Source organism: Corvus hawaiiensis, chromosome 20, assembly GCF_020740725.1.
Source record: "Corvus hawaiiensis isolate bCorHaw1 chromosome 20, bCorHaw1.pri.cur, whole genome shotgun sequence".
NCBI lineage: Eukaryota > Metazoa > Chordata > Aves > Passeriformes > Corvidae > Corvus > Corvus hawaiiensis.
Genome location: NC_063232.1, coordinates 10,448,445 through 10,460,793, shown reverse-complemented (window position 1 = coordinate 10,460,793; position 12,349 = coordinate 10,448,445). Strand labels below are relative to the sequence as shown.

The 12,349-nt window shown below is 51.6% G+C and overlaps 1 protein-coding gene across 4 annotated transcripts in view; it reads left to right on the top strand.

Moving 5' to 3' along the window:
* The window catches only part of LOC125336198 (S-adenosyl-L-methionine-dependent tRNA 4-demethylwyosine synthase TYW1-like), an 87,741-nt gene that overhangs the window by 10,813 nt on the left and 64,579 nt on the right, over positions 1–12,349 (top strand). For all 4 annotated transcript variants that reach the window (XM_048324497.1, XM_048324495.1, XM_048324496.1 and 1 more), the window contains exon 9: positions 7,097–7,202. In XM_048324497.1, the coding sequence (XP_048180454.1) occupies positions 7,097–7,202 (106 nt within the window). The remainder of the gene's footprint in view (positions 1–7,096; positions 7,203–12,349) is intronic.

Here is a 12,349-nt window from a genome sequence, read left to right as displayed (position 1 = left end):
AAGCCTTACAGACCAAGGGTCATGTGCAACTTTGTGCTACAGGTAGAAACTGTTTGAAGGAGGAGAGAATAGTCACTGATATTTTAACCAAATGGAATAAAATTTGTGTACGTAACTGTCAGTTAAAACTGATATGGACAGCCCCAAAAACTTCAGCTTTTAATGGGTGAAGGATTCCTTCATGAAAAACATGCCCTTACCTGCAGCAGCTGTTTCAGGGCTGGATTCCAACCTGTGGTACTCTGGCTCAGAATTCAATGTGTGCCTACGTTTTAAAATGAGCTTTAAGAAAAATAATTTAACTTCTTGGGGACTACTTCTATCATTAAGAGCAGGATTTGCCACAGGGACACTTCACCCTTCTCCTTTCCTGGGTTCAAATCTTTTTTTTCCAAACCCTGGCTAATGGAAAGGATTACAATTGCTAAATAAAATTACGAGAGATCTTGAGGCTTTTTCTGAGTAAGGCTTGTGAGTGATAAAAGAGGAAAAAAAAGCCCCAAAAATAATTTTAATGTAACCTTTGGCTGGACATTCAGTCTCTGACATGTGGTGTGGCAGTGGCTTCCTTGGTAAAGGCATTTGAGAGCTCTGAGTGTTTATTTGCAGCGTTTTCCTGACCACATCCTTTGGTGGAGATGGTCAGGACTGACCCTGAAGCAGCGCAGCCCTCCTGCTCACCATTTCTCACCAGCTTTCTGTTCCATTTCTCAGGTGGTTTGTTTTTTATTTTCCTGTGCATTTTTAAAGTTTCCTGCCTGTCTAATGACAGAGTTGGGCAGAATTCCCCAAATTCTACAGATCAATGCAACAGAACCCCTCTGCTCTGGAGCCAGGCTGGGAGAGCTGGGGGTGCTCACCTGGAGAGGAGAAGGCTCCAGGGAGAGCTCAGAGCCCCTTGCAGGGCCTGAAGGGGCTCCAGGAGAGCTGGAGAGGGACTGGGGACAAGGGCTGGAGGGACAGGACACAGGGAATGGCTTCCCAGTGCCAGAGGGCAGGGCTGGATGGGATCTTGGGAAGGAATTGTTCCCTGGCAGGGTGGGCAGGCCCTGGCACAGGGTGCCCAGAGCAGCTGGGGCCGCCCCTGGATCCCTGGCAGTGCCCAAGGCCAGGCTGGACATTGGGGCTGGGAGCAGCCTGGGACAGTGGGAGGTGTCCCTGCCCATGGCAAGGGTGGCACTGGATGGGCTTGAAGGTTCCCTTTCAGCCCAAACCATTCTGGGATTCTGTGTTATTTTGAACACTTGAAAAATTGCTGTTGAAATGAAATGTTCTTTAGTCCTGAACTCCAAGGAAAACAAAGAAATGGAATGGAGAAGTCTTTACAGAGCCATTTAAAAAAGAATTTGCAAAGGATGGCAAGAGTGTGGAAGGATGTGTGCTTCCTGCTCTGTGTGAGAGAGTGGAAGAGACTCAATGGAAAATCTTACTGGTTTGAACTGGGGCATTTGGGAAACTTGTTAAACTGTGTTAACTTGGCTTCAGTTGGGATTTTTGAAGCACAGAAGAAAGAAATGTGAAAATATGGCTCAGTTTTCAAGTATAAGCAGCCTCTTCTGGGTGGACACAGACAGAGTGTTAGTTTTGACTCCTTTGGCTCCTTTGAAAATCAATCTTCCTGCCTTGTCCAAGGAGGTCTCCCAAATCAGACAAACCCTGGCAGGGCCCCTCAGCAGTGTGTGAGTTGGAGCTGTGCTTCAGCAGCACCTTGTAAAAGCTGCCCTACAGCAGAGCAGCTGCTGCAGCTCAGCACAACACTCTGCACCCCCTCTGCAGCCCTGCAGATGGATTGGAAAGTTGTGTCCTGGGAGGTTTTTGTCCTCGAGGACTTGGGCTGATGTTGAACCTCCCAGAAGATGACGTTGGTGGGATCATGTTTCCCTCTGCATCTCACAGAAGACGCACGGTGCCCTTTCAGGCTGATTCACTTGGATGGCAGCAGAAGCTCCTGTCACTGCTTGTCTGCAGGACTTTGGGATGTAAAATGCTGCTGTAAATGTCCAAAAATCTCAGCACTGGCTTTTCAGACAAAGGGAAATGGAAAATTCCCCCTGTGAGGGTGGAGCTGCAGGTGTGTTTTCCTTCGTTTAGGTGGGAGCTGGGAGCTGCTGCCTCAGGGTAACAGCAGGGACCTTCTGTTATCCTACAGCACAGGGAGGGAGATGGGCTTCCACCTCCTTATTTAAAGCTCACAGGGGTTTCTCCTTCAGGAGAGAAAAGTCCTGCTTCTGAAGTTGGGGGTTCTTTGGTTTTTTTTGGTATCAGTCACAACTTCTCAGGGACTTTCCCCATTTTGAAGGGAGTCTACAAGGAAGATGGAGAGGGCTGGAGGGACAGGACCCAGGGAATGGCTTCCCAGTGCCAGAGGGCAGGGCTGGATGGGATCTTGGGAAGGAATTCTTCCCTGGGAGGGTGGGCAGGCCCTGGCACAGGGTGCCCAGAGCAGCTGGGGCTGCCCCTGGATCCCTGGCAGTGGCCAAGGCCAGGCTGGACATTGGGGCTGGGAGCAGCCTGGGACAGTGGGAGGTGTCCCTGCCCATGGCAGGGGTGGCACTGGATGGGCTTTAAGGCCTCTCCCAATTCAATCCATTCCATGATTCTGTGACTTTGGGGCCACTTTTTGAGAGCACCTGCCCCAATTTTTCCTTCTGCCCCAGCCAGCTGATGTTTCAGTCATGGCCAGGTACTGCATTGCCCGTTCCCATCTCAGCTGTGCTGCTCTCAGCTCGTTGTGCTTCACTGGGCACTGCTGGGGTGGGTGTGTAGCCTGTGATTATGTAGACTCTGGCAGCTGTTTCTAATAAGATTCTCTGTCTGTTGGGCTGTTTGCAGGTTCACAGCTCGCTCACTCTGAGCTCCCAGTTCTCCTCTCTGCTGCAGGAGCTCCAGGCTGTCTCTGCTGGTGACTGACAGCAGCGAGGGCCAGGGTGCTGTGGGATTGACAGGGTGTTCATCCGTGGGCTGAGCAAATTGCAGCTCTGTCTCTGTGTGCCACAGCTGAATTGTGACAGCCACAGCTGAATTGTGACAGCCACAGCTCTGTTGCTGCAGCAGGACAGTCCCCACATGCACCCTCTGCTCCTCTGCTTGTGTTCAGGGGTGTCATTGTGGACTGGGCTCCCCGTCACCTTCTTCTCCGTGTGTTTTAGCCTGACAGGAAGGTTGTTTTGTCAGGAAAGGAGTGCCATTCCTGTGGGCAGCCTGGTGTCCCGTCAACTTCCCAAATCCCCACGGGTTCCTGCCAGTGGTGCCCCTGCCAGATGAGCTGAGCGAGGGGAGGAGCTGTCAGCACTGCTGGCTGTCCTGCTGCCCCTGGAGCATTGCTTCCAGAGCTCTGCTCCGTGACCTTTAACTCTCCATTCATGTAATTCATGAACTTCAACAGTTCATTCCCCAGCCCCTGGGGAAGTGTTGCTAATTCTTCTTGCTGCCAGGCAGCTTTTCCTGACAGCCTGGCCAGTGTTGCCCTCAGGGCTGTTCTGTTAGTGCTGGCTCCAGCCCTGGTGTGTTCTTGTTTGCTTAGTGCTTGTGCCTTTTATTTGGGAAAAGATCCTGGAGCCTGTAGATGGATGAGGCTGTAAATCTTGGCAAGGCCAGGGGTTCCCTTTCTCTGACCACTGGGAGGTTAACCACGGAAGAAGTTGAGTCATAATTGGGTGTAAATTTTTTTCTGACAGTAAAAGCTTTTGGGGGAGCTTTTTTCCCCTGCCATGGCACATTGGTAAATAGAGCCATGAGGCTAAAAGTGCTAAATTAAGTTAATTTAGGGAATCATAGAATGATTTGTGTTCGAAGGGACCTTAAAGCTCATCTTGTTCGTGGGCAAGGACACCTTCCCTGTCCCAGGCTGCTCCAAGCCCCCTCCAGCCTGGCCTTGGGCACTTCCAGGGATGCAGCCACAGCTTCTCTGGGCACCCTGGGCCAGGGCCTCCCCACCCTCACAGGGAAGGATTTCTCCTTAATATCCAACCTTAATTTCCCCTCTGTCAGTTTGAACCTGTTATTCCTTGTCCTGTCCCTCCAGTTCCTGAGGCAGGGTCCCTCTCTGCCTTCCCTGGTCCCTCCAGACCCTGGAAGGTGCTGTGAGGTCTCCACACAACCTCCTCTTTCCCAGGCTGCACAGCCCCAGCTCTCCCAGCCTTTGTGTGGAGTTCTGGTGCCTTTTTTATTTTTCTCCCCCTGCACGATCAGTTTGAAGAGTGTTTGATGGATCAGGTGGGAAACACAGGGAGGTATCGGCCACCTGGACATCCTGGAGAGAGCACTTTGGAGAGGAGGACAAGTGGCAGTGGCACATCCTGGTGGTGACCTTTGGGGTGGCTGTGGCTGAGTTTGGAAGGCAGGTTTGGAGGAAGCCCTTTGAAACACTGGCACTGGGATTTGTCCTGGGGCAGGGAATGCTGAGGCCCTCACTTGTGTCAGGGGCTCTTGGTCCATGGAAGTTGTGTTTTCCTTGCCTTGGGAATGTGCTGCCTCTGCTTGTTGTTTTGCCTGTGTGAGAGAGAAAGGGAAGGGATTCCTTTTCCCTTCAGCTGCAGAGCAGGGGATCAAACCTGAGGTTCAGCTGCCTTTTTTCAGAACCAAACCCCTCCGGCCTGCAGTGGAGCTGTGCTGAGCCTTCCAAGGAATTGGGGTGTATCCAGAGGTTTTCCTCATTTCTGGGCTCACTCCTTTGTGAGCTGCAGGTCCAGTTTTTGGCAGTGAAGTATTTCAAGGCCCTGAAAAGCTGGCTCTTGTCACTGCTTGCTTGATTTGCTATGGAAAGACAGTGATTTGCCTTGGATTTACTGCAGGGCTTTCTGCTAAATCACCACAACTGGAGACGTTTGCTCTGTGTAAAGTTAACTTTGTTCTCTCCTCACCAACCCTAAATAACAGATTTGAAAGGTTTATTAAGCAAATAAGTAAAAATCCCTGTGCAATGAATGCCATTTCCCACCAGGAGTGCGTGAAGCCAATCCCCTGCCGAAGTGAACAGGTCGGGGATTGCAGGGCAGGGAGAAACAAAGCATTGTTTTGTTTAAGGCTCTCACATCAGGATGTGGGCAGGGAAAATTATGATCCTCTCAGTGAAGGGAAAATGATCATCGAACTGTATTTGTGCCCTGCCAGGATGGAATTGGGATGTTGTTCCATTCAGGTGCTGCAGTGGCGGTGAGGTAGAAAGGCAAATACTCTCCATGCAGAAGGACTTGTCTGTGTTTGAAGGCTCTCTTGGATGGGGTGTCTCATTTAGAATTAGATCAAAGGCTGCATTTTTAATATTAGGATGTCCTCCATAATGGAGATTTAGTTCTTCTGGGAGGATTGACCTGGCCTGAGCTGGTAGAGCACAGGCCAGGAGGTGTCCACGCTGAAATCCTGCTTAGGACTTTGAGGGGCTCCAAGTCACAGGATCAGGGAGTGATTTGGGTGGGAAGGGACCCTAAAGCTCCTCCAGTTCCACTCCCCTGCCATGGGCAGGGCCACCATCCTCTGGCCCAGGTCTCAGTCTGTGCTAAGGCCTGGTTCTGGGTTAAGTGATGGCTTGTGGCAGAGCAAACTCTTTATTTAACACTTGGAAGATGAAGACTTCATCTGTTATCTCCTTCCTTCCTTATGCATGAAGCTTTCCCAGCAATATTAATATTTTACTGTTGAAGAGTCTTGTTGATAAATTAAGATCAAGGCTCAAGAAATGAGCTTTAAAACCCACTAAATGGCAATTAATTATTAGATGTAGGCTTCCAGGGGAGTTTTGATGTGTTACAGAAATCAATGAAGTCCTGCCTAGAAGCTCAGGAAGCTGAGTGGAAGGAAGTGCAGGATGGATACAGCTTTCTCCTTCAGAAAGGACCATGTTGTGGTACTGCTTGTTGAAAAATACATTTCTGAACAACATCCCTGAGACTGTGAGCACAATTTGATCCAAAATGAGTAGGGACAGTAATAATGTGTCCCTAAATGTTTCACTCTCCTATTTCCTTCTCAGATGTTTATTAGGAGCTCTCTTTTGCCCTTGAACCTCTGTGTGTGTGGGTTTTAATATTGAAATTCATTTTTCTTTGGAGGCACCTTTCATTCTCTGAAGTGTTGCTCAGGTGCAGAAGCAGTCTGTTTGCATGCAGGAGCAGCCAGATTCCTCTCCCTGTTTGTGATGAGCAGTTTGGCAAGTCAGGAGCACTGGTTTCCTTAGTGATGCTGACAGTTGGTGGGGAGACTCAAACTGGAGGCATTTCCATTATCTTTTCCATGGCTTTGGCACAAAAGAGGCTTGGATGTGAAATAGACTGTCAAGACAAAATGTCCTCTGCTGGTTTTTGTTTGTTGTTTATCCATAACTCCTTCAATAAAAGCCATAAAGGACTGACAGATTACAAGTTGCATGAAATACCCAAGTAATTATTTCCACTTTGATGCTTCTTTGTGCAGACATGAAACAATAAACACCCATAAAGTCTCAGCAGTGACACTTGCACAGCAGGGGAGTCACTGCTTGTTACGTGCCAGGGTTTGCTGCTCGTGCTTATGACTTTATCCCAGTATCTGACACTCCTGCCCGGGGCTTAGCTGTGTGTGGAAAGCAGCTGGAAGCCAGACTTGGATGGGCTGCTGCTGGAGCTGGCTGTGGGGAGGGGCTGCAGCCTTTTCCTGCAGGCCTGTGGTGTGGCTGAATTTTGGTGGTGCAGGTGGCTGCTGCCTCAGGGGCCTCGTGCAGAGCTCTGCAGGCTCCTGGGGGCTCTCCCCTGAGCTCTCCCAAGCAGTGCCACCCCAGGCACACGCTGGTTTGGTCATTGTGAGGTTATTGTGCACTCGTGAAACACTTGGCCTGAAAACCTGGAGTCACTCTTGGATGAGTTTTCACACCCTGCCCGTTAAAATATCCTTGGGCATTTTATTGCTGTGTCAGTGGGACAAATCTCGTGTGCTGTAGGGCTTTTCTTTTCCAGTTTACTGTCCTAAGTTGCTGATGGGAAGAGGGATGAAATGCAGGCTTACCCAGAGGCAGGAATTGCAGTGTGGGCACTCACCCTAGTGCAGTCCAGCAGGTGTGGCTGTGCCCGTGTTTGGAGTGATGCCTGCTGCTAACTGGCTGTAATTCCCTGTCTTCAAACAGAGAGAGCGGGAGCTGGAGGAAGGAGCTGCTGGAACGGGGAGGAAGGAGGAGGCTGAGAGGAGAGAGATGATCACCCCGGCCCTGAGGGAGGCACTCACAAAGCAAGGTGAGGCTCTGCCCGGAGCAGCTGGGCACAGCTCAGAGCCTTGGTGCTGGATTTGAGCAGAGCAGTGGCAGGAGCTCTGTGTGTGTGAGGGGCTGCCCTGGGCCCTCCTGGCAGGCCTGAAGCACAGACAGGACACACGGAGTGGCTGGGGCTGGATGGGCCCTCAGGAGATCACCCAGTCCAACAGCGCCAAGGCAGGTGGCACAGGGGTGTGTCCAGGTGGGTTTGGGATGTGGCCGTGGAGGGAGACTCTGGGCCTGCTCTGGGCAGCTGTTCCAGAGCTCTGCCACTCTGTGGGAAGAGGTTCTTCCTCTGTGGAGGTGGAATTTGTTGTGGTTCAGTTCATGGCCATTGCTCCTCATCCTGTCCCTGGGCACCACTGACCAGAGCCTGGCACCGTCCTCTGACACCCCCAGGGATAGTTTATGGATTGATGGGATCCCTCTCAGCCTTCCCTTATCCAGACTGACCAGGCCCAGCTCCCACAGTCTCTCCCCACCAGGGAGATTCTCCAGACCCCAAATCATCCTTGTGGCTTCCATTGGACCCTCTCCAGTAGCTCCTGGTCTTTCTTGAGCTGTGGAGCCCAGAGCTGGACACAGCACTGCAGAGGTGCCTCACTGGGCTCAGCAGTGGGGCAGGATCACTCCCTGACCTGCTGGGAATGCTCTTCCTGATGCCCCCAGGATCCCAGTGGCCCTCCTGGTCCCCAGGACACTCTGCTGGCTCCTGGGCAGCTCCTCATGCAGTGCCTGGAGCTCCCAGGGTTTGATGTATCTGCTGGGGCAGCTTGAGATAGATGCCAATGGTCCCACAGTCCCGAGCTCCCACAGTGTAGGTTTTTCAGAGAATATTTAAAGATCAGCTTTGCATTTGTTTTGCATCTCAGTCCCTTGCTTTTATCTCAGTTTCAAACTCTGATTTGTTGCTGAAACTCTGTTTCCAGAAGAGGAAGTAATTCAAACTAATTTTAACCATCCACTGGATGTTGAGATCAGCAGCTCTCCAATGAGAGCAGTTGGAGTGGATTTAATGTCTTCTTTTAAAGCCAAGGACCAACATGAGGAGAGCCAGACTGAGCCCTGCAGTTCAGGAGCCTCAGCTGGGAGTGGCAGAGCCAGGAGAAGGCTGATGGGAGCTTCCTTTTGCTGCTCACATGGAGACTAAAGGGAGTTTAGTCTGATTTCTTTTCTCTCTAAGGATGGAGTGTGCTTGGTTTGCTTGCTAAATCAGGGTTATAGTGGAATTGCTAAGGTTGGAAAGGTCTTTAAGGTCATCAAGCTCAGCCATCAACCCAACACCACCCCCATGTTCAACACTAAACCATGACCTCAGGTGCCACATCCTCACATTTATTCAGCACTTCCAGGGATGGGCACTCCCCCACTGCCCTGGGCATCTCTCCTGAAGCTGCTGAGAACGCCCCTGTGTCACTGAGAGCTGAGCTCTGGAGCCCTGGCCTGTCCTGGGCGAGTCCAGCCCCCCAGCACTGCTGCTCCCGGGGGCTCGGCTGCTCTGTGGCCTGAGCTCTGCTGGTGCCTGCAGTGTTCTGCCCACCAGTGGCTGACAGCTTTGGTCACTGGCTCTCCATCAGCCTTGGCACTGCTGGGAAGCAAAGAGCCATTCTTGAACGTTGTGGTTGGAAGGAATGACCCAAAAAAGGCTCAGCCAGGAGTGGCCGAGACTTCGCCTTCTCCTCGTGTCCCTCAGGGAGCTGCTGCTGGCTGGGAGCAGGGCAGGCCTGGGATCAATCCACCTGTTCAGCCTCAGTCCTGCAGGCTGTGGTATGGTGGCAGCTACTTTGGTTTTGTTTGTCATGTATCTGAGTGTATTTTATTTCTATTTTACTTAGTTTTGGGTTTAAGGTGGCAGCCTTTTGTTTTTAGTTACTAAAATGAATGAATTCTGAGCTACTGAATGAAGCAGGGGAGTGGGGCAGGGCTCTGTGCTGGCCCTGTGCCCGGTGTGGTGGCTGGAGCATTTCCCCAGCTCAGTCTCACCACTCCCTGCTGGTTTGGGTTTGGGGTGGCAATGGAACTGTGCTTTTGTACAAAGTGGCCATTTGAAAATGAAAGCAGTGCTGGAGGGAAGGTCACCTTCCTACCGCAATTTTTTTGACACAAAGAAGGCTCCCCAGAGAGCTCTGATTGCCTCGTGGTACTCTAGGGACAGGAGTTCATTACCCAGGTAAGTGGGTCTGTGTTTCTCCCTTCCTGCAGCGCTCAGGGTAGCGCTGGTGCTGCAGCCACTGGTAGGATCTGCTCACATAACTCTGCACTTTGGCAGACTCTAAACTGTTGTGTCCTTACAGCCCAGCTGCCTCTCCCAGCTCTCCCTCCTCTGCTGCTCACCAAGATCTTCAGTGGTCACTCAGCTGTGAAAAAGAGATGCTGCATTATTTTTTTTTATGTCATATAACATTTTTTCCTGTAAATAACACTCCAGGAAGGCTTTTATTTTTGTAGCCACAAAACAATTCCCTTCTTCCCTCAGCATCACTCTCCCTAAAATAACGAGTGCAGTATAGTCAAAAGATTGTCTCGTTTATTTTGCACCAAGTGGTTGCTCTGGGTGGAAGCTCAGTGTCTTTTCAAGAGTATCCCTGAGGGCATAATTAGCCCAAGAGAAGGAAAATGAGTATTAGTGGTTCACGAGAGAGCTGTTCTTTGATGCTGCAGTTGCATAACAGAGGTTTTCCTTGGAGCAGCATCTCCTCAGACCATTGTGGTGCTCACTGTGGATTCACCTTCAAAGCAGTTTACCTTCCTGGAGATAAAGGGAATAGTGCTTAAGCAAAGGTTTCTATTTTAGCCCTGGCATTGAATTTTGGCTAAATTTAGCCTCCCCCTTGGATTGCAGAGGTGTGAGCCCTTGGAGCTGCCTGCTTGCAGCTACCTTGATAACGGGTACTCAGCAATAGCTGCCTTTGAAAGTCGCAGCCAGAGACAACACGATTCCAATTCCGTCAGTGCCCAGCCTTGCCTAAACCACCAACCCAGCCCTGAGGCTTTGGTGAGTACCCAGTGCCCGGGGGAGAGGCTGGCAGTGTTGTGTGGTGGCTTTGCAGCGCTCCTGTTGGTGCTTCAGTCGTTTGTGTGTTCAGGCAGCCTGAAATGAATGAAATAAACCGAAAATAGGAACGAACTTTCCATGTTCACATTTCCTGTGGTGCTCAGTGAACACAGCCCAATTTCACGTTGCTTTTCAGGGTTGCTCATAGATTGTTGGCACAAATCCTTTCTGGGCTGAAAGTTGCTTTTGCTTGGCCTGGGTGCCAGGAGGATTTGGTACAGCGTGAAGGACTCGTGAGCCTTTCCAGTGTTCCTGATTTCTCAGGAAGTGCATTTAAATCCTTGGTGAGCTTTAGAGGGAGTCCCAAGCTGCTGTATCAATAGGAAAGGTGGAAGTAGAAGAACACACTGGAGTTTTCTTTTTCTGTAAAACAAACAAAGAAACCAAAACACCCTTCTGTGTGTCAGGGAGGGTCAGGTTGGGTATTAGGGAAAGGTTCTTCCCCCAGAGGGTGCTGGGCACTGCCCAGGCTCCCCAGGGAATGGGCACGGCCCCGAGGCTGCCAGAACTCCAGGAGCTCCCAGGGATGCCCAGGGTGGGGTTGTTGGGGTGTCTGTGCAGGGCCAGGGGCTGCACTGGCTGATCCCTGGGGGTCCCTTCCAGTCAGGCTGTTCCATGACTCAGTGGCTGACCATGACTTTGTGCTCTGCTGGGGTTGGTGCCATTGTTAGTCATGGCTGCTCCTGGGTTTGCCAAATGTTTTATTGATGCTGATGGTCAGACTGAAGCCAAACATCCTGCTGGATGCTGGCAGCTGGGAGAGGGATTGATCACTGCCCTGCCTGCCTGAGCTGTTCAGAGCTCAGACGTGATGTGTCTGTTCCAGCCACCTCCATCAGCCCTGCCCCTCCACAGGGGTTGTTCAGCAGCCCCAGGTGGGCTCTGATGCGCTTCCCTCCACGGGGCAGGGGTGGAACAGGAGCAGTGAACCCAAAGCCCTGAGAGCTGAGTGTTGGCTGAGGAGGCTCCAAGGGGGAATGGCTTTCCAGTGCCAGAGGGCAGGGCTGGATGGGATCTTGGGGAGGAATTGTTCCCTGGCAGGGTGGGCAGGCCCTGGCACAGGGTGCCCAGAGCAGCTGTGGCTGCCTCTGGATCCCTGGCAGTGCCCAAGGCCAGGCAGGACACTGGGGCTTGGAGCAGCCTGGGACAGTGGGAGGTGTCCCTGCCATGGCAGGGGTGGCACTGGGTGGGCTTTAGGTCCCTTCAGACCAGACCATCCATGATTCTGTGATTTCTGAAGCTGCTCACACTGTGTTTCTGCCATGCTCTCTGCTCTCTCATGCTGCAACAGGACCAAACAAATCCCTGCTCTCCCTGCCTGGCAGCACAGTGGCAATGGGTTAATGATGACCCCACTGACATTGGATAAATCATTCTGTCCCACAAGGCCAGTTTTGCTGCAGTCCAGTTGGTTCAGTCCTTCCTGGTTAAGGAAAGCTACAATTTAGCCCCAGGGTGGCCAGGACACCTCTATTTTATGTGTCTCCAAAGACAAGTGGTGCATTAAGAGACAGCTCTTATCTGAAATAGTCTGGGCTGCTGCAGCAGCCGCTTAAACTGTTGTGCTCTGACTTACTGCTGCAGCTAAAGCTGTGCTTTGGCCTGTGGTTTTCAGCGGGGAAGGGCAGGCAAGAGGCTGATTGCAGAAAATACTGGAGGCTGGGCTTTTCAGGTGCTCACCAACCTGGAGCTGAGGTTTCTAAAAGCATTTGGTGGCTGTTGCTGGCCCTTCTTGGGCTGAGGTTCCCAGTGCCTGCAGCTCTTGTGCCCAGCTCAGCCTGGCTCTCTGTGCTGAGCCTTGGCAGTGTCCAGCATGTGGAAATGGGATCCCAAGCCGTTGCACAGACCTGGTGCTGGGTGCTTTGCGGGCCCTGTGCTCCAGGGTTTGGGATCTGGCAGGCTTTGGGAGGAGCTGTTCAACTCCAGGTGGCACTAGCGGCCCACAGCTGGCTCAGGGGCTGGTGACGCTGGTGCAGTCCCCGGAATGTGCCACAGAAATCAAACACCGGCCGTGGGGAGATTAAAAATTACTTTGCTAACTAACAAATTACTCTGGGTGAGCAGAATAAATCCAG